General features: G+C 49.9%; 9 protein-coding genes across 9 annotated transcripts in view; 3 read left to right on the top strand and 6 right to left on the bottom strand.

The window, feature by feature from the left end:
* Nucleotides 1–60: 60 nt before the first annotated feature.
* On the bottom strand, nucleotides 61–2684 carry CNBI1250 (hypothetical protein; the record flags this gene model as incomplete). Its single annotated transcript, XM_768418.1, has 8 exons — nucleotides 61–599; nucleotides 665–842; nucleotides 909–1241; nucleotides 1301–1603; nucleotides 1668–1844; nucleotides 1901–2092; nucleotides 2154–2234; nucleotides 2331–2684. 8 exons carry the CDS (start codon nucleotides 2682–2684, stop codon nucleotides 61–63), a joined length of 2157 nt encoding a protein of 718 aa, XP_773511.1.
* A 540-nt stretch (nucleotides 2685–3224) lies between these two features.
* CNBI1240 (hypothetical protein) lies at nucleotides 3225–5296 on the bottom strand (the record flags this gene model as incomplete). The annotated part of the gene is made up of 7 exons (XM_768417.1): nucleotides 3225–3995; nucleotides 4046–4102; nucleotides 4153–4209; nucleotides 4267–4458; nucleotides 4532–4822; nucleotides 4885–4950; nucleotides 5060–5296. 7 exons carry the CDS (start codon nucleotides 5294–5296, stop codon nucleotides 3225–3227), a joined length of 1671 nt encoding a protein of 556 aa, XP_773510.1.
* Nucleotides 5297–6277: 981 nt separating this feature from the next.
* On the top strand, nucleotides 6278–7260 carry CNBI1230 (hypothetical protein; the record flags this gene model as incomplete). The annotated part of the gene is made up of 6 exons (XM_768416.1): nucleotides 6278–6388; nucleotides 6457–6477; nucleotides 6549–6826; nucleotides 6864–6900; nucleotides 6959–7033; nucleotides 7108–7260. The coding sequence occupies 6 exons, from the start codon at nucleotides 6278–6280 to the stop codon at nucleotides 7258–7260; spliced, it is 675 nt and encodes a 224-aa protein (XP_773509.1).
* A 556-nt stretch (nucleotides 7261–7816) lies between these two features.
* CNBI1220 (hypothetical protein) lies at nucleotides 7817–9486 on the bottom strand (the record flags this gene model as incomplete). Its single annotated transcript, XM_768415.1, has 9 exons — nucleotides 7817–7827; nucleotides 7898–7970; nucleotides 8028–8134; nucleotides 8184–8490; nucleotides 8554–8810; nucleotides 8869–8954; nucleotides 9002–9049; nucleotides 9139–9224; nucleotides 9289–9486. The coding sequence occupies 9 exons, from the start codon at nucleotides 9484–9486 to the stop codon at nucleotides 7817–7819; spliced, it is 1173 nt and encodes a 390-aa protein (XP_773508.1).
* A 213-nt stretch (nucleotides 9487–9699) lies between these two features.
* CNBI1210 (hypothetical protein) lies at nucleotides 9700–11322 on the top strand (the record flags this gene model as incomplete). Its single annotated transcript, XM_768414.1, has 2 exons — nucleotides 9700–9858; nucleotides 9904–11322. The coding sequence occupies 2 exons, from the start codon at nucleotides 9700–9702 to the stop codon at nucleotides 11320–11322; spliced, it is 1578 nt and encodes a 525-aa protein (XP_773507.1).
* A 989-nt stretch (nucleotides 11323–12311) lies between these two features.
* On the top strand, nucleotides 12312–13007 carry CNBI1200 (hypothetical protein; the record flags this gene model as incomplete). The annotated part of the gene is made up of 2 exons (XM_768413.1): nucleotides 12312–12573; nucleotides 12649–13007. The coding sequence occupies 2 exons, from the start codon at nucleotides 12312–12314 to the stop codon at nucleotides 13005–13007; spliced, it is 621 nt and encodes a 206-aa protein (XP_773506.1).
* A 571-nt stretch (nucleotides 13008–13578) lies between these two features.
* Nucleotides 13579–16039, bottom strand: CNBI1190 (hypothetical protein; the record flags this gene model as incomplete). The annotated part of the gene is made up of 6 exons (XM_768412.1): nucleotides 13579–14271; nucleotides 14354–14470; nucleotides 14543–14866; nucleotides 14927–15061; nucleotides 15125–15818; nucleotides 15963–16039. 6 exons carry the CDS (start codon nucleotides 16037–16039, stop codon nucleotides 13579–13581), a joined length of 2040 nt encoding a protein of 679 aa, XP_773505.1.
* Nucleotides 16040–16540: 501 nt separating this feature from the next.
* On the bottom strand, nucleotides 16541–17751 carry CNBI1180 (hypothetical protein; the record flags this gene model as incomplete). The annotated part of the gene is made up of 4 exons (XM_768411.1): nucleotides 16541–17059; nucleotides 17116–17445; nucleotides 17562–17629; nucleotides 17694–17751. The coding sequence occupies 4 exons, from the start codon at nucleotides 17749–17751 to the stop codon at nucleotides 16541–16543; spliced, it is 975 nt and encodes a 324-aa protein (XP_773504.1).
* A 627-nt stretch (nucleotides 17752–18378) lies between these two features.
* CNBI1170 (hypothetical protein) overlaps nucleotides 18379–18680 on the bottom strand; it is a gene marked incomplete at both ends in the record, with an annotated part of 1992 nt that continues 1690 nt past the window's right edge. The window contains 2 exons of the mRNA XM_768410.1: nucleotides 18379–18486; nucleotides 18546–18680. The exon at nucleotides 18546–18680 is cut by the window's right edge and continues 483 nt beyond it. Coding sequence (XP_773503.1) covers nucleotides 18379–18486; nucleotides 18546–18680 — 243 coding nt within the window. The remainder of the gene's footprint in view (nucleotides 18487–18545) is intronic.

Raw genomic sequence — 18680 nt, 5'->3', positions numbered from 1 at the left:
CAAAATGCATACTGTCATACACTTCTTTGGCAACTAATCTAAATAAAAATAAAACCCCTTCTACGCCTCACCGGGTTTATTGACGACAGCTAACAACTCATTCCAGCTGTTCATGCTTTCAGGGTCAACCCCCAGCCCTTTTGCATCCTCTTTCAACGCGTCTATATCCACCTTCATTTGGTTTGTAAACCTTTCTTCTTCCTTTTCCCCACTTCCACCATCGTGTCCGCCCCCACCGAAGAACGATGTGATCCCAGACTTTTTCGACTTGCGGTGTTTCCTCAACAAATCTTCCGTCTTCTTCACACTCGCAAGCGTGCTAGCGTAATTGACAAATACCGCATCTGCGATTTGTCTGCTGAAATCTTGCTGATATCGTTCTTTCAGTTGGGGTTGGGAAGAGAGTAAGGAATGGAGTGGCTTGAATACGGAGGGAACAAAGTAACTTGGTTGTCGAGTCGATGAGGGTGTAGACGGAGTTGGAGATGAGCGGAATTGGGAAGCGATGGATCGGATGAGTTTGAGGGGATCTGTGCAACGGCGAGTGAGTATGCTGAGGATTTTGGAGGTGTATTGCGTAGTCGGTAATGTCAAGTGTTCTGCACGAGATTTTCCCACCTTCAATCAGTCACCTGTTCCATATGATTCAATGGAAAGGACTTACCACCAAGATTGAGTTCCTTGACTACATCGAGGTCTTTGACCTTTGCAGCCAAATTTTCGAGGTCTACAACAGCGGCCGAGGCGAAGCGTAAAGCAGCGTCTTCTTGGCTATTGTCTTCTTCGGTTATGACATAGCTGTCGACGGTCGATTTGAGGTAAGTGCCATACCGTGATGATATCTATTCCAGCGTATCAGGTCAACACGAAACAGTGCCAACCAACTCAAAGGACGAGTTATCGCTCACCTGCAAGCTCAATCTCCAGAATCTAGGAGCCAACTCTGAGATATACACGTCTTCCTTCCAACAGCTTTCCAATGCTTTCCATACCGCTCCTGACTGTACCAATACCCATTTACTTCCCTTGTGGTCCGAGGTAGATGTATAGCTCGGTTGTCCGGCCAGCGACTGTTCAAGCGAAGACACAATCTCTTTCCAGCGGAGTTGAAAGTAGACGGGTAACTGCCAACGGCGTTCAAATGCTGTGTAAGAAGGACTGGAACGCATTGCAAGGACACTGTGCGCCGATGGAGCGATCGTTTCGAGAAGATCAAGGAATTTATGTGAAGTGGTGTAGTACTAGATGGATTTTGGATCAGCAAAAAGTATGCGTCCATGATTTTGAAAAGAGGTCTTACCTTGTGCAAGTCATCTGGCCGACCAGCAGCAAAGATCACGCTGCCGAGCCTCTCAATGATAGTATCCCCAATCTCTGGCCAGAACACTCTTGCGAAGAAGTCAAACTTCTCCGATACCTCTTTTGATGCATCCAATAATGGTTGATAGGAAGCAACCTGAGCAAGAACGCGATTGAACAAAAGGGCAAGGGGAGTGTTGTAACTGGCCGGAAGACGAGGGACGTCTAAGGGATTTCGTAGCTGGTGAGGGGTCTGAGGTGCCGTGGGAGATGTGGGGAGGGAGAGAGCTGATGACGATATGGTCTTTTACAAAGTATATTTAGTTTCGCAATAGCAGGTTCCAGAGCAGTTGGACATAAAGACTCACATTACGGCAATACTCTCGGAAGACTTTCCGTACCACCTCCTCGGCCTCTTCCCAGCCCTCGATGAGCTCATACGTCTTTAAGCATTGCTTCAGACCGGTGGCGTTTAGGTTCTCCAGTTCGCTGAGAAGCACAGTTGACAGATCCTTCGATAGCCGGCTTTTGATATTCTTTATTCTCTGCAATCCCAAGTATTTAGCCATTGAGCGTCCCCACCCCATAAACGTAGACGTACCTCCTCTACGACATTGACGATTGCACACTCCTCTGTTCTAGCCTTATTCATCAGATAAACAATCTGACTATACTCTCCAGCCACACGTGTGACAAGCTTTGACGTCTCTAATTCATCCGTGTGGGGTAAATCGAGTAAAGCCTCCGCCTTAGCCAATGTATCGAACAGACGCTGGAGAAGGTCCAACAGTGCCTACACCGCATATTATCAGCATCTATATGCTTAACAATACCGTAGCGAGGAAAAGGCTCACCTTTTCTTCTCTAAGAGCTGCCCGTTCGTCGAGTTTTTCCTGCAATTTGGCTTGATGTTCTGCCAGCACATCCCTTACAGACTAATCGTTTCCCAGCGTCAGTCACCACATTACCCATAGTACATCCACGTATCATCCACAAGGATAAGAATGGCCAAGGACAAGAAAACAACGCACGACAATCTCCTTTCTAACGCCTTGTAACGGCCCCTCCAGCCTCTTCAACCTCTCTTCCTCGCCTCTCAACCCGATTCCCAACGAAAGAAACTCTTCATAATCCTCATTAATGAGCTTCACAAGCTCTTCTCTCAATTCTCCGAGGTACTCTCGTAGTTCTCCACGAAGTTCTTCGAGAGGGATGTGTATGCGCGAGAGGAGGAAAGCATCGGGGTCGAATGTGGGCGCGGTGAGGAGGGGGTGGTCGTGGGAAAGCGGCTGGAGGGACGGGAGGTCGAGAGAGCCGGCGGGGGAGGAGGAGGAGGACGGGGGGGAGGACGGCAACGGTTTGCGGGGGGACGACGGCTCCTCCATAAAGAAGTGGTGGATTTTGGAATGGCGGAGACGACGAGTGGATGCGGGAAATCAAAACAACTCAGCCAGCGAGTCTCCATCTCGCGGCAATCTTATCTCTCTGCACTTCGTACTCATCTCGGCCGCATTCCGACTTGCAACGCCATCGCACCAAGATGAGAACATACTGCCACCACAAGAGCTGCATGGATCCAAGCCGAGAATCATATCCAATCCAAATTAAAATCGAAAATAAAAAATCAACAACCAACAATCACTAGACATTAGGAAAGCAGAGACTTATAGGGAAACGCAACCGCAGAGGAAACAAAAACAGACAAATATATAATTTAGTCCAGGAGAAATATTGTCCAGACACCAAAATACGGCTACAATTGAACAGACCTTCACTTTGGCGAAGAAGACTAACGAGATTTGAATAACGGCAACGCTTTATCACGTTTTGAAGACTTGGTCTTTTCTGAAGCTAGAACCGAAACTGGAGGAACTTGCAGTGCATTCTTAATGGTCGAATGACTACCAGGATATGGCGAATAGGCCTCAAGGAGGGGAATAGGCCAAGAAAGTATTGATATCTCTATAAGCTGGCTGGGGATAGGCCTGGTAGTCGATAGGTGTCAAGAAGGGTGTCCTAATTTCTGGTGAGGCTGATCCAGAAATGCTGTCGGGGAAGGCAATAATGGTGTCAAACATTTCGATAAAGCGCGATCCACATGCCGTCGGAATAAGTGCTGGTCTGGTAACAAGTTCTGTTGTGGTGATGTGGGACTGGGCCTCTTGAGAATAAAAAGTCGGCTGGACAAAGCTGGAGTCGGTAGGCGTATGGATGGCCATGTCGGAAAACTCGGTGTCGGTACTGGCAGCCGTAAGTGGCGGTTCCTCGGGCTCGTTGTTTGGTGTCTGGCTACCAGAAGGAGGTTCTGTAGGAGGAGTAACTACAACGCTAATAGCCTGTGAAGATTCCACATAGCTGTCTGCAGAGTAAGCAGAAAGGGAAGAGGTTGAGCTAACAGAGGAAGGGAATGGAGAACGGAGACTAGAAAAGACCAAATCGGGTGTGGAGATTGTAACTGTTGACGAGACAGCGTCTGCTGCAGACTTGGCAGGTTGACCAATGAATGGATTATCATCAAATCTTCCGCCGAATTCAAGAGGTTGAAGGTGAGGCTTGACTGGTTGTTGGACAAAGTTTGAGCTGGAAGGAATATCAATCTTGAGCGAGATGGGTTTGGATGAACGACGGAAGGTGCTAGTAATACGAGCAGCAAAGGAGTTGGTCTTGAATGAAATGCGGTTAGATGAAGCCTTGGACTATATCTAGGTCAACTTATATAGTGGAGGGCGCATTATTTAAAACTTACCTTGATAGTGGGGGCAGAGTTGGACCGGGCCCTTTCTCGAGCGGGGATAGATGTTCGCTAAATTGTGCATCAAATGATATGAAGATGGACCAATAATGATCACCCACGTCGGTCAACCCAATTTCGCAAACAGCTTTAGCTGCTTCAATAGTGCTTTCAATGTTCTGAATAGACAAACAAGTAATCAGCCATAGTATCTCCAAGCTATAATTGATGCTTACTCTGGCATGCTCAGATTCTGCGGCAACACCGCCAGAAGCCGTATTCTTATTCTTGTTCTTGAGTGATTCGCGGGAAGAGGTACCATACTTTTCCTGAAGGAATAGTGGCCTGATGCCTCGACGTGGTGGGATAAATTCGGCAGTTTCATTAGAGGTGGGGCTGTACACCGACATACGGCGAGGGTAAGTCATCTGTTGATCAAAGTAGATCTGTCAGCCAACAACTACTGTAGAAATAACAAGGGGATTTGGGATGAAGACTAACCTCGTCTTCGACGTTGAAACAAGGTGCAGCAGCTTGAGCGGGGGTGGGGACAATCATAACGGGGTTCTGTTCACCCTGAGGAACACTGTTGACTGAAAAGACGGAACAAGTACTCTTGTTTCGGAGAGAGTGGAGAGAAGGGAGAGAAGGTCGCTGGTAAAGGTGCTTGATCAGTGGATACACACTAGGAGATAAATGTTGACATACCTTTTTAGTGGCAGTGGTAGTCGTTGTAGCAGTAGAGACAGCAGAAGTAGGCTTGTCGACCGGTCGGGTGGGCATGTTAGTTCCCTTGTATACGATAGACCATCAGTCAACATGCAACCATCCAATGATGAAAAAAAAAAGCTTACGTTGTGAACCATCTTGGTGTCAATATCGAGTTCAGACTTGTTGATAACAAGTGGAGGAAGGGTGGTCTAAGGAATACAAAACAACACGTCAACAATGGACCCAACGTTGAACGACACATCTACTCTGTGCGGAAAGTAATCGTGACGTGAGAAAAAAAAAAGGGGGGGGACTCACCTGGTTGTTGGGGTGAAACTTGTATGCAACACTAATGCCCTGGAGCTTGTTACATTGGCTTTCGAGGTGGAGGGTAGCGATGAATTCGGGGAGACGGTCGTCAGGGACTTGGACGATAGGATTGGGAAAGGAAACAGGAGAATAAGACTTGGAGGTAAAGGGAAGAGTGGGGGCGGCGGTGGAGGTGTGAATGGAGGGAGGAGAGATGAAGTGGTTACGAGAGTGGCAAGCGCCCATTATGAATGGTCAAATGGGTGAAGCTGGGTAAAAGTAAGAGTGTAGAGGTTAGAGGCAGAGTATAAGAAAAGGTTTACAAGTTGCTAAGAGTAGTTGTAAGAGCGTTATAGCTTTGAAAGCAAGCAAAGGGTGAAAAGTGTTGGAAGAAGAGTGTGGAGAAGGAAAAGAGGCACTGTTCGAGGATCATTGTGTTTTTTATACACCATATCCGAGTCCATGGAAGGTGCTTGAAAGATATATTTAGGCTGGTGAGAAACTGAGGTGTTGAAAGAGGGATGCACTGTGTGAGGAGGTAAAACTCACTAATAGGAGTACGCATACTCCCTAGAAGGTGAAAGTCTAAAGATATCGATAGAGAGTAAGTAGATAACGCACAGAATGCTGTCAGTGAATTGGAAGAGCTTGACAGTGTATGCGATAGATTTCCCGTGGCACCGCAGTCACTGCTACTTGATGCGTACGCTGTTATCGCTGACTGGGTGTGGAAAAGCATATACCAATTTATCCAGTAGCTTGATAAAGTGGGGGATGCCAAGATGTGCAGGGCTAAAAGAGTGACTGGGAGGATATTGCAATACACAGGTCCTTTCGAGGTGAGCGAAGGAAAAAAGACATGAGCGCAAGATGTGTAAAAGGTGTTACTCATTAATCATTGTCACTGATTTCTGACGCGGGTGATTTTAGGGTCAATTCATTAGCCAATGGTTTGTGATGTTTAGCAATGGGGACGAGATGTGGCAGTGAGGATGGATGGGTATGGTATAGAAATCGGTAGAGCGAGGATTCGTTGGTGCGTGTAAGTGATTTGTTTTTGTTTGTGAAGCGCTCCCCCCGTTAAAAAATAAAAAAGTGGAGGTTGTCGAGCATAAACTTTGTTATGACGTCGTATTCCAGCCTCCATCTCCCATACATATCAAGATCCAGCTCATCAAAGTTTCAATTCACATCTCTATAACACCCATACCTCTCTCTCCACGCACTATGCGCTTCCTCCGTTCCGTTGCCCGCCTTTACAACACCAACTTTGACCGTCGCCCAGTGGCTACTTTGGTAGTCACAAACGGCGTCCTCAACACCATCGCAGATGTCCTTGTCAGTTTTCCTCGGTATCCACACACCTTCATTTTTTCCACTTTATTCACTAACCTAATACTGTACAGGCGCAATACTCCACCATACTAGTCCGTGCTTATTCCTCTGGCTTACTGTTCACCTGTCTCCCCTGACTTATTCTAACACTTTCCTTTTACAGATGCACAACCCGACACCCCAATCGCCTACCCCGGCTTATGATCCGTTGCGTACCCTGCGCTTTGCCATATTCGGTATGGGAATGGGCCCCATCATCGGCCGGTGGATGCGGTTCCTCGAACGCGCCATCCCCATCCCCGCAAAAGCCACGCTAGGGAGGGCGGGGAAGGGAGCAGGCGGGATACTGACTGGACCGGCAGGTGCATCTGCTGGAGTGGGTAAAGGGGGTGGAGAAGGGATACAGCTGGTGAAGAGGGTTGTTGCTGATCAGATTATCATGTGGGTCACTTGAGTGTCATGCTCTTTAGCGGAAAAGGTGTGCTGATAATGCTGGGATTAGGGCCCCGATCGGCGTAAGTCGTGCCTATCAAGGAAAGCATAACGCGTAGACGGCTAAATCCTCTCATAAAGCTTGTCCTCTTTGTCGGATCAATGGGTATAATGGAGGGCCACTCGACCGAAGAAATCAAGGAAAAATTCCAAGATGTACGTTTTTTGGTGCCCCTTTGCTCAGTCGCTTTTTGCTGAATCAACCTTTATTATTATTATTTAATGCCCAGATCTACGTCTCCGCCATCCTCGCCAATTGGAAGATCTGGCCCGCCATCCAGGGTATCAACTTCAAACTCATGCCGATTCAGTATAGGGTCCCCTTCCAAAGTACTTGCGGTATCGCATGGACGTTGTATTTGAGTTTGTTGAATGCCAAGTAGGTCTTTGCTCCTTTTTCCTCGTTTCTCCTCTCTCCTCTCTTCTTTGATCGCATGCTTTGATCGCATGCTCTGAATACCTGCTCGAGCCTTTTTGGCTTGTTCTCACTAACCGAATGACCAAAGGCTTAATAGGGATCAAGTGTGAGGATAACGTGGGCTGACGTGATGATTGTAATTAATTCTAGGGGCAACAAAGACCTGGAAGCTCACCAGACTCATCAAGTTTAATTATCAAGCGCCATCTCCTTGCAGTTTCCTCGCGTCTCTTCCTCCCGGTCAACACGCAGCGCGCATGTTCATGCACAAGTATAGTTTATAGATTTTTTTTTTTTTTTGCTCTTGTATTCCTTATCCATCTTGATTGAATCAGGTGATGGATAAAATCAGGTAGATGGATAAAAAAGCAGAACACCCAAAGTGATGCATTACAATCATACCCAAACAAATGAGCCCCCCTCTTCATCCATCACATCCCCCGCTCCATCCTTCGCTCTGCTCCTCTCTCCCAAACGCCTCTTATCCAACATTTTGTTTTACACGCCGGGTTTAATTAAATCTATTGGCGGTCTACACTCAAAAAAGTCATTAGCCATCTATCGCTCAGAAGAAGAGGGACAGAGGAAGAAGGACGACGTACAGAGGTGACGCCTGATAACCTTGGCGATCAAGGGTGTGTCGGGGAAAGCCATCGTTTCGAGGGACTCGGCGTACTACAAAGAAAAGTCAAATCAGCCATGTATGAAGGAGAGAAAACAATCAAGGCTTACAGGAGTGGGAACGTCAGCACCGGTGATTCGCTCAGGGGGAGCGTCGAGGAAGTCGAAAGCGGTAGACTCGCAGATCTGGGCAAGGATTTCGGAACCGACACCGAACGCTACACACGTTTTAAGCAAATCAATCGATAAAAAGGAAACGAGACTTACCAGGGAAACCACCCTCAACGGTGATCAGGTGCTTGGTCTTCTTCACGCTCGTGATGATAGTCTCAATATCCAACGGCCTGATACTCCTAAGGTTGATGACCTCGACCTTGATACCTTCCTCCTTCTCCAGCAACTCGGCAGCCTCAAGAGAGTGGGTGACCATCTTGCTGTGGGCGACGATGGTGACGTCGGAACCGGCCTTTTCAATCTTGGCCTTGCCGATCGGGATGAGGAAGTCCTCGGAGAGTTCTTCCTTGGTCATGGGGAATTGGACACCGTAGAGGAGCTCGTTCTCGAGGAAACAGACCTGTGGACGGTCGATTAGATCAGCGCTGTAAACAGAAAAAGGAGACAACGAGGCCCGACGTACGGGGTTGGAATCCCTGATAGCGCTCTTCAACAAGCCCTTGCAGTCGGACGCACTCCAGGGGGAGATGACCTTCAAACCGGGCACACTTCCGTACCACGCGCAGTAGTCCTGAGAGTGCTGAGCGCCGACACCGGCAGCGGCACCGTTGGGACCACGGAAGACGACGGGACAGGGGACGTTACCACCAGACATGTAGTGGGTCTTGCCGCCCGAGTTGACGATTTGGTCGATAGACTGCATGGCAAAGTTCCAAGTCACTGTGGTCGCGAGCCGTTAGCTGGGCCAAGGTGATCATCGGGGGAAAGAGGCACATACTGAACTCGCAAACGGGTCGGAGACCGGCAAGGGCGGCACCGACGGCCATACCAGTGAAACCAGCCTCGGTAATGGGTGTCTGCACGCTTCATGTCAAAATCTCCTTTCAAGCCCGACAACCAGGTCCACTCACGTCGATGACCCGGTCCTCTCCAAACTTGTCCAGCAGTCCCTTGGTGATCTACCGAGAAAAAAAAAATGCCCGTTAATCAACCGGCTCGAGACAAAATACAGCACGAGACGAAACTTGCCTTGTAAGCACCGTTGTACCTGGCAACCTCTTCGCCGATGATGAAGACGGTCTCGTCACGGATCATCTCCTCCTCCATCGCCTGGTTGAGCGCGTCTCGCACAGTCTGTTTCGCACCACACGCAGGACTGTCAGCATGCGACACTATCGAGATCCCAGACGACACGCACCATCATCGTGACGCCTTCGTCGGAGCTGGCGGCCCTCCTCTGGCCCTCGGCGAGCAAGAACCTGGCAGGGCTCCTGGGGACGGTGGGCGCTGCGGTGGTGAGGAGGGCATTCCTGGCGACGAGCCGCGCGGCGGTGGAGAGGGGGGCGGTGCGGGCGCGGAGTGCGCGGGGGATGCTGCGTGTGATCGTGGAAGCCATTGTGGGTTTTGCGGTGGGGGAGGGGGAGGGGGAGGGGGAGGGAGAGATTTGTGGATTGCAACACGGCGGCGGCCCCCAACGGTGCACAGACTCTCCGACCCGCGCGCCCCGTTCCGTCGCTCGCCCATTTGTTTCCCGCCTTTATTTCCCTTTTATCCCGCCTCCACCCGCCATTCACCAGCCCCCCGGCAACATTCGTATGTACGCCACACCATGCGCCGTATCGCACCCGTACTCCTGCGCCCGCTCGCAGCCAGGGCATATGCAGCCAAGCCGCTCGACATCGACCACGTCCAGGACCCGGACTTTGAGGATGTGGCCGGCGAGCTCACGCGGAGACGCAGGAAAGCAGATGCAAAACGGCGCCAATACGTGAGTCGCGTCTATCTTGCCAGGCCACCGCTCACAACGCCACAGGGATCGTCCTTTGTGGACCATGCGATAGTCACTGTGCGCGGCGGCAAGGGCGGCAACGGCGCGGCAGCGCTCGAGGCGTCTCTTCGAGGACCATCGTTTCCCTCGGGCGGCAACGGCGCGCACGGCGGTTCCGTCTACATCACCACGTCGCCCGAGCTCACGTCACTCGCTACCGTGAAAAAGCGTCTGATAGCCGGTGCTGGCGGCTCAGGCGGGGGAGCGTTCAAGCACGGACGGAAAGGCGAGGACCTGGTGGTCCAGGTCCCGGTGGGCACGATCGTGCGTGAGCTGAAGCGCGAAGGGGAGGAAGAGAGGATGGAGAGGGAGGAAGACGATTTGGGATTATCAGATGCGGAGAAAAAGAAGAAACGGTGGCAGAGATGGTTCATTGCGCATCCCTCCACAAAGGGCGAGGTCAGTGAAGAAGAGTATGCCGACGGAGAAGATCTTTTACGCCGCGAGAGACGGTGGATCGCGCATACACCCTCGTTTGACCAGACGCCTCCCTTCCATCTCGACATTAGCGAACCGCTTGACGAGCCAGTCTTAATAGCCTCTGGCGGGTCCGGCGGGCTGGGCAACCCCTTCTTCCCTTCACCAAGGTTGGCCTCTCGCGGCACCCTCCCGCCCACACACACATTTGAGTTCGAGCTTAAACTCCTCGCCGACGTCGGCCTCGTCGGTTTCCCGAACGCGGGGAAATCAACCATCCTCCGTGCACTTACCGGCCGTCGTGCAGAGGTTGCCGGCTACCAATTCACGACGCTCAACCCGCAAATCGGGGTGGTCAGAGTGTACGAAGACGGTTCATGGGGCGTAGGCAAAGAGGAAGTGGTCGAGACGTGGATCGAACGTGAACGGGAAGACTTTTCTCGCCAGACGGGTGGTCCGTTCCCTGCATCGCGCATTAAAAATGGCCGAGAGGACAAAATGGAGCGACTCCGCTTCACCTTGTCAGATAACCCGGGTCTGTTACCCATGGCATCCCAAAACGTCGGTCTCGGCCACTCTTTCCTTCGATCTATCGAACGGTCCCCCGTCCTGGCCTACGTCCTCGATCTCACGAAACCGTCCCCGGTACAGGATCTTCAAGTGCTGAAAACAGAGCTTGAAGCTTATAAACCCGGGCTGAGCGAGCGTGCGGGCGTGGTCGTGCTGAACAAGGGCGATGCAGTACCTGAAGAAGAAGGCAGGAAGCGGGTCGAGGAGGTCACGGCGTTTGTGAGCGAGCATAAAAGTGGTCAGGTTATCGTCCTCAGCGGCAGGTACGGTCTCGGGATGGAGACGCTTGTTGCTCTCCTAGCGGATAATGTGGAAAAGGCGAGGATCGAGAGGGCGGAAATGTTGGACAGGGAGAGGAAGGCGGTGAAGGAGGAACCGGTCAGCCATCGGGTGAGCGGGTTTGGTTTGAAAAAGTAGATCCATCGTGTTGTACGCATATCCATTCCAATTCACATGTAGGCATTTTTTTTTTCTGCAAGTATACTTTTATCTGATGGAGTGGATTGTACTACCGTCCAGGTCTTTATATAGTTGGACTGATTAGGGGAATCAGGGAGCCCCAGAAAAAATAAAGAGTCGACGCTGGCTGGACGTACGATACGAGTCGCGCTGCACACTCCATTCTCGACCCCCTTTTTTCTGTCCCCCCGCAGCCGCTACTACCCTCTCCTTTCCACGGAACGCCCCGGGAAATGAAATGCCCTAGAACAGGGCTAACATCCAGCGGCGGCGGCCCATCGATCACATATAGGGTATCATTATCGCAATTAATTAATCGTACCAGACAAAAAAGATGCGCTCAGGCCCTATCTACCCATTCATTTGGATCGTACCTGCAGCAGCGGCGGCGGGCGATCACCATTCGTTCCTCCCGGCGGTTTATAGTACGACTCTTTTTCCTTCTTCGCTTCAGAGTCTTCCTCTTCGTCATCCTCCCCCGCCCCTTTCTTTCAATACCCCCCTCCTACTTGACTGACGGGCATTTCCGACTTGTTTTTTTCCCGAGACTTGCCAACGCACTACTCACCGTGGATATACCCTTCGATGATGGCACTGGCTGATTGATGCTAACTAGTAGCTTTGATTGTGCTGTGCATGTGAATATGGTGAGACCTTTCGTCTGTGCCACTGACGAGCACCAAAAACGTGACTGCAGTCTAACGCTATTAAACTTTTTTTGGGCACCTGGTTGCCAAGTATAACCCACAGGAGGTTACTAGCGCGATCAAGCCCAAAGGTATCCTCTTCATACTCACACCGCTAAAGTTTACAAGCGCGTTTGGTACAAGGAAACGCATATAGTAGGCGGGAAGAACGGAATAGTGTTTCCCATTCCCCTCCATTCTGTCTCACTCTTTTGACTTTTTCCTTCCTTCCTTCTCCCGCACCAAGCACTAACCGTCACAATGATCATCCCTGTTCTTCTCCTCCTCCTTCCCCAAATATTCTCGCTTCCAACCTCGCGCCATGACAATACCAATACCGCTTGCAACCTTCTTACCAGTGACCATACAGCTTACGATTGTCTTCCCGACTTGTCCCTCGAGTCAGCTCTCACCACTTCCCAAGAAGCGCATGGCATAAGTAGGGAAGGGTTATTGACTTGCCCAGATGCAAAGAACACGATCATGTATTACGAGGTGACAGACTGGCGTTTGGTCAAGGTGTGTGAGTGTTGGGGTAAACACCAGTGTAAGTGTCATAGGAACCCATTGACAGTTCCAAATCTGACAAGCCTCCCAGTTTACAATGAAGCTACAAGACAATGCCACTGCCCTCCATCTTTTACCCCGTCTTACGATAACCGCGGCATCCTCTCTTGCCATCCTCGTCCGAGCCAGCTCACGGCCGATCAAGCGCAACGACAACAGACGTTGAAGTTCATCTCTGGGAAGAAGAAGGGATCGATGCGCGAGTCGTCGGGGGCGAATGATCAAGCGCCCATGAAAGGGATTGAAGCGGAAAGAAGAGGGGGCGAAGGGCTGCTCTGTGGATGGGGGCAGAGGGCGTGTAAAGTTGGAGGAGAGTGGGCCTGTCTCGAGTTTGTCTTTTCATTCCTTTTCGTTTTATGGCAAGTGAGCGCCAAAGCTCATATCGAGTGAACAGTGTTACTTTTGGCTTGACGACTTGTGGTGGATGCCCGGGAGAATCGGAAACAGTCGGTACGTCTTTTTATTTACGACCTGATCCCAAATTGCCAACATGGTTTTCTGTAGATTGCACAGCCATACCAGGCGTTTCATCAGTACAATGCGTGCTTGGACAATGTCACATTGGTAAGTTGCTCTTTCTCTGAAAGTCTGTTAGCGTTGCCAACAAACTTTTCAGATTCTTGTCAATCTGGCTTTGTACTCGATGGCAAAAATTCAGGATCGCCCAGTTGCCTGTTCAAACCTCGACAGCGGTTCGGTGCTCGCAAACAACAATGAGAACAGACATGGGTTTAATTTGATTTTTATTCTAGTATGCTCATCAGGATCATGCGCACCGGGTTAACAGGACATTTACAGGACATTTAGATGGGTTACCAGGGTTTATTGTATCACCAGCGGACAAAAAATACTTTAAAGAATGTAGTTACTATTATCAACACGTAAAAGTACATTGTAATAATCACGTACAACCAATGTATCTTTTCTTTCACCTTTTCACCAAACCGTGATGGTGCGACGCTTATCTGCCCTTATCCCTTCCTCCAGGTCTTGCTACAGAAGGCGTGCGAGAACGAGGGAAAAGGCTGGCACTACTTTTACTTCTTCCTCGTCTTCCTTCGTCTTCATCCCCTAAACTCGTCTCTAAACTCGCCTCTTCCTCGCCTACTCCAACCCCTCCTCCCCCGGTTTTGCCAGTAGGGCCTACACTCCACTCTCTCCCTCGGCTCGCGAGGTAGCCTGTATTTGGCGGAGTAGTAGCTATCAATAACAAACCCGCTTGACTGCCCAACCCCAGCTTGGGGATCGATGACTGGAAGGAAGACGCCGACGTCCGTTTACCCAGTCGGGCCCTGCCATGTGTAGCAGCAGTGGGCGCATACACACTCGGACCGACCAGGGGTGCCGAGTGGGGTGCGCGCGCGAGAGGGGCATCACTATGTCTTCTCGGTAGACCATCTATACCGGCAGTACGGCCAGTAGAAAAAGGAGTGGGAACAGGTACAGCGGTAGGGGTGATTGAGCGGATAAGAGGCGTTCGTTCAGAGGTATTACTGAAAAAGCGGTGGAGAGAGGTGGAAGATGTGGTGTATGGTATCGGGACGTGTTCGTAAGATTGCTCGGCTGCAGCTTGGTTTCCCTCTTCGTCTTTCTCAATAAGGGTCGGGGAGGTGATGGACGTGAGAAGATGGACACCCAGGAAAATCGTTGCAATCTGTAATACCCACCGGCGTCAGAGTATGTCCATGTTTTTTTTAGGGGGGGGGATGGTAAAAAGGGAAGAAAAAAAAACGTACACCAAAGGCAAAGTTGATAAACCTTGATAATGTTATATCTCTGAACTCTTGGAAAAGCACCGCTGAGCCGATGATTGCTGCCAGCGTGAAAAGAACAAACTGTGTTGGTATAACCTCCTACCAGCACCCAATCAGCCATGTCACTTCCCCGAGCGATGAGCGCAAAAGTTGTGCAAACAAAAAACAAACCTTGCTTTGGAACCTCATTAAAGCCCTGTTCAACCATCTAATCTGCCCTAAACTCGTCCCTCCAACAACAGCCAAACAGGCCCACGTGACGCCACTCTTCCACGCCCCTACAAAGTCCCCACTCAAAAGACTTGAAAGCGCTTTCGTGGCCAGCACTGTAAAGCCGCCAAAGAGGGCACAGATACCAACATCTATCGTGAGATGGGCCTGGCCGAAAGAAGAATTGGACAGGAAAAGGAGGGGTGGTAGGATAAGGAGGGAGAAGAGGGTGTAGAGAAGGAAAGGCAGGCGGGTAAGGGCCATGAGCAGTTGGTCGGGGTCGAGCTGATAAATGCGAGTTGGCGGATGTTTATATAAATTCGAATGTAAAGGAAAAGTACGTACGCGAGGACTTGTATCGCTACTTGCTTGGACCACTGTCACAGCCCCAATGATGGCAAGCGCCATACCTACCATATCCCTTGTTCTGAATCGCTCGCCAAGGATGAGGGGCGCAAAGATACAGTTCGCAATCAATGCCTTTTTACTTTATCAGCCCTGTCGCACATCAGGGAGCGAGGAGAAAAAATAAAAACAACATACGACTGTGCCCAGAGGCGCTACGACACTGGCAGGTGCGAAACCATAGCTCAAAAAGTTTCCTCCTTCGCCAACGGCGATCAGAACCATACCTAGCCACCACAACTTGCTCTTCAAGTACATTCCTTCCTCTACTTTACCGATATCCCGGCCATCTGTAATTTTCAGACCCACGGTTTCATCATCTCCATCTTCTCCTTCATCTTCACTTTCGTCCTCAGGATCGTCATGTCGCGAATGACGAGGGGCGGGAGGATTTGGGTCTAGCTTCACTCGAAGGGAGGTATGTTTAGGCGGGAAGATGGGTACTGGAGGAGGACCACGTGAAGAGGAGCGTGATAGATCATTGGATTGATAGCTGGTGATACGTGTCGCTTCTGGGTTGGATTTGCTTCTTTCGGAGATGAAAGTCACCGGCACAGCGACTACATCTTCAAGCCCTAGACCATACCGTCCCTCACCCATTCGGTCGTCTCTACTGCTGCCCCCATTCTCACTCCCGTCGTCGTCGTGAATAAATCTATCATGATGCGGTGTAGGAGGTTCGCTCTCCTCCAGAATAGGGGAAGGGTCACCGAATCTGGTCCTGGACCTGGGACGTAAAGGCGGGGAAGGAGGTTCAGAGTCGGAAGCGGAAGGATCTTGATCAACATGCAGAGCTTCTTCGTTATTTCTGTGCGCTAGCTTTTGGATGGTCCTTTAAATATGTAATAGTCAGTAACCGAGGATCAAGGTAGAAAGAGCCGCCATGAGCTTGCAAAAGCATGGCGAAAGAACAGGACATGGATGGCACCCACTCCACCGCCAGGTGCAGCCAGGTTACGCAAAAGACGAAACTCACAAAGCGAGACTAATGAGGATATTCCCTGCACACGCTATCCCTACTCCTATGAACGAGCTCGTGGATACGCCCACCATTTTTGACCGTGATCAGGTACGGACAGATCACCTTGTTCAGTCCGTCGCTCGCGACGTGAATGGTGAAAAAGGCGAGTTCAAATGGGCCGGCCGTTTCTTGTTTGGGCACTGCAACGTAAGCCCTGTGGGAGTGCCAGGAAGATTGTGTATAAAACTCTTGGAGGTCTCTTTTCGACGAAGAGATGGAAAGTAGTCATAAAATAAGAGACGGATTGATATTTACTAGATAGTCGGGAAAATGTCGAAATCGGACGACAGGACCCCTACCTCAAAATAAAACGTCATAGTGATGTGCCTGATGAAGATAAAAATAATTTCTGCCGATGCAATAAAATCATAGCGAACGTACCGGGAATCAAGTACAACCAAGTATATGCGTACGGAAGTGTCGGTAGGCGAATGGAAGAACGAACGTGTAGCTGAAAAAAACAAATGCACATGTGGCATCAGGTAATAATGCAAATCCATACTTTTACAACAGATTGATTACAAGATGTGTTTCTAGCGCCCTCCTCTTGAAGGTCCGAAACCTCTGTACCCCTGCCCCTGTCCTTGACCTCTACTAGCTTTCCTAGCTTGATCCTCCATCATCAATCTCTCTGCTTCACTCTTATATTTTGGTGCGCCATTACTATCCCCGTTAATCGCAGATCCGCCAGACTCAGTCTTGGCGGCTTTTGAAGACTTGAAAACATTGACAGGAGCTGGACGCTTGAGAGGGTTGGTCGAAACTGCCAAAGGTTTAGCAGTACCAGGGGCTGAAAGCTTGCCAAAACCAATAGTAGGCTTAGTCTCGGCGGATGCCGAGGCGCTTTCTTCTTCCTTGCCTTCTTCAGTCTTGGGTTCGGAAGCACCAAAAAGATTGAGCTTGATCTTCTCCCCCTCCTTCTTTTGTAATCCAACAGTCAAATCCGGTTGGTCCGCTTGCTGAGCGCGGGCACGAGCAATCTGCTCTTCCAGCATCTTTCGTTCACGCTCTTCACTGTCCATCTGAGATCGTTCGACTTTCATAGCGGCCGCCTGTAAAATGAATCAGACATCAATGAGCTCCGACCAAAGCGTGCAAGGCAGCTTACCTGCTTAGAAAGAGTCTCTGGCCGGTTATCAACCCACTGAATCCAGATTCCCTTTTCGTCTTCGTCAACTTTAACTAAACCCTCTTTTCCTATTGTCTGGATAAATCCGCTCAATGTAACCCATCGAGTAGCATTCATATGTACATGGTGCTTATCCTGAATGTACTCGTTGTACACCTTGTTGGCTTGAACTCGGTTGGTGAGGTGACGGGTGCGAAGGAGGAGAAGGAATTCTGATTGGAATTGACGGGAGAAGTCCGAGATCGCTTGACCAGCTTTGGGACCGAGAAGCATGATTTTGCGCATATGAGGTTCGGATCGGCAATGAGCCTGCATGGTTGGGCAAACAAACGGTCATGGAGACGTCGGACGATCGAGGGGTTAACACAAAGATTGTGAAGACACCCAGTGAGCAAGCCTTTTCCTCAAAAATCCGCAACACTTACCTGGAAACCATTTTCATCCCTACATTGCTTTTCACAAACTTGACAATACCATCGCAACCTTCCGAGACCTAATATAATTAATCAGCCGAGTTACACTTGACCAGACATAAAAAGATAGATCGATGACTTTACCTTTTGCTTTGATGGCATTGGCAATTGCCTTCGTGCTTCCTGCTTCTGCTCTACCCATACTGCCTAATTGTTCTTGTCGAGCCTGAAGTGGCGATGGCTTTGATGGAAAAGTAATGAAGACAGGACGTGTTGAAAATCACCTTGACATTCAAAGTTACGAGTGGCAAGGTGTCTGAACGGGATCAAATACAACCTCGATTCTTTACGCTTGTAAACAAATCATTCTTCACTCTGTACACACAACCAGCAGAAACTGCAATTCCTTCCAACAACATGATACGATCAAACCCTACCGCCATACCTCTTAGAGCATCAGATCTCAAGCACCTCCAGGCCGAGATCGACAAGCGAAAGTTGGAGCGGGAGCAGTCCCAAGTTTCTCCTTCTGGTCAAGCCGTCGCTTCGCGAGATGGAGCAGGGAGCAATGAGGGGTCTAGAGATGATGGTAATGGGGAAGAAAGGAGGGATGAGCGAAGGGAGAGGCACCAGAGGATTGGGCTGTAGATTTTGAAGCACGCTGTCATGACTTTCACGAGTACGCACGTTTCATCCGATTCCTCTTTTGGATGGTATACTTATTTGCTCCCAGCTATAATGATAAACGACCCATTCAAGCACCCTGTATTCTGTATCACTATATACATAATGCATCGAGTGTAATCGATACCGTGAATCCTAAACACAATCAACGTGGGGCTCGTAACCTCGCAATCTCTAGCCTTTGTTCTTCAATGATTTCCTTGTTCCGGCGTATCTCTTCCGCAAGTGGCTGTACAGCCTGCCGGATTTCGTTCTAGGGACCACTATTAATACAGGTCCCAGCAAAAGCGGCGTCAAACAAAATTCACTGACCCTAAACGTTCGGCCCATCCGTAACATGTCCAACTGCAGATTCCCAATCTCCCTGCGAAGCTCTGCTATCTTTTCCTTGTCAGTCATGTCCTTTTCTATCGGCATTGTAGGAAGCTGTGTGCGGGGTGCAGAGGG

Source organism: Cryptococcus neoformans, chromosome 9 (assembly GCF_000149385.1).
Source record: "Cryptococcus neoformans var. neoformans B-3501A chromosome 9, whole genome shotgun sequence".
In the NCBI taxonomy this organism is placed as follows: domain Eukaryota; kingdom Fungi; phylum Basidiomycota; class Tremellomycetes; order Tremellales; family Cryptococcaceae; genus Cryptococcus; species Cryptococcus deneoformans.
The sequence above is the reverse complement of the archived record's forward strand: the minus strand, read 5'-3'. Positions and strand labels throughout refer to the sequence as shown.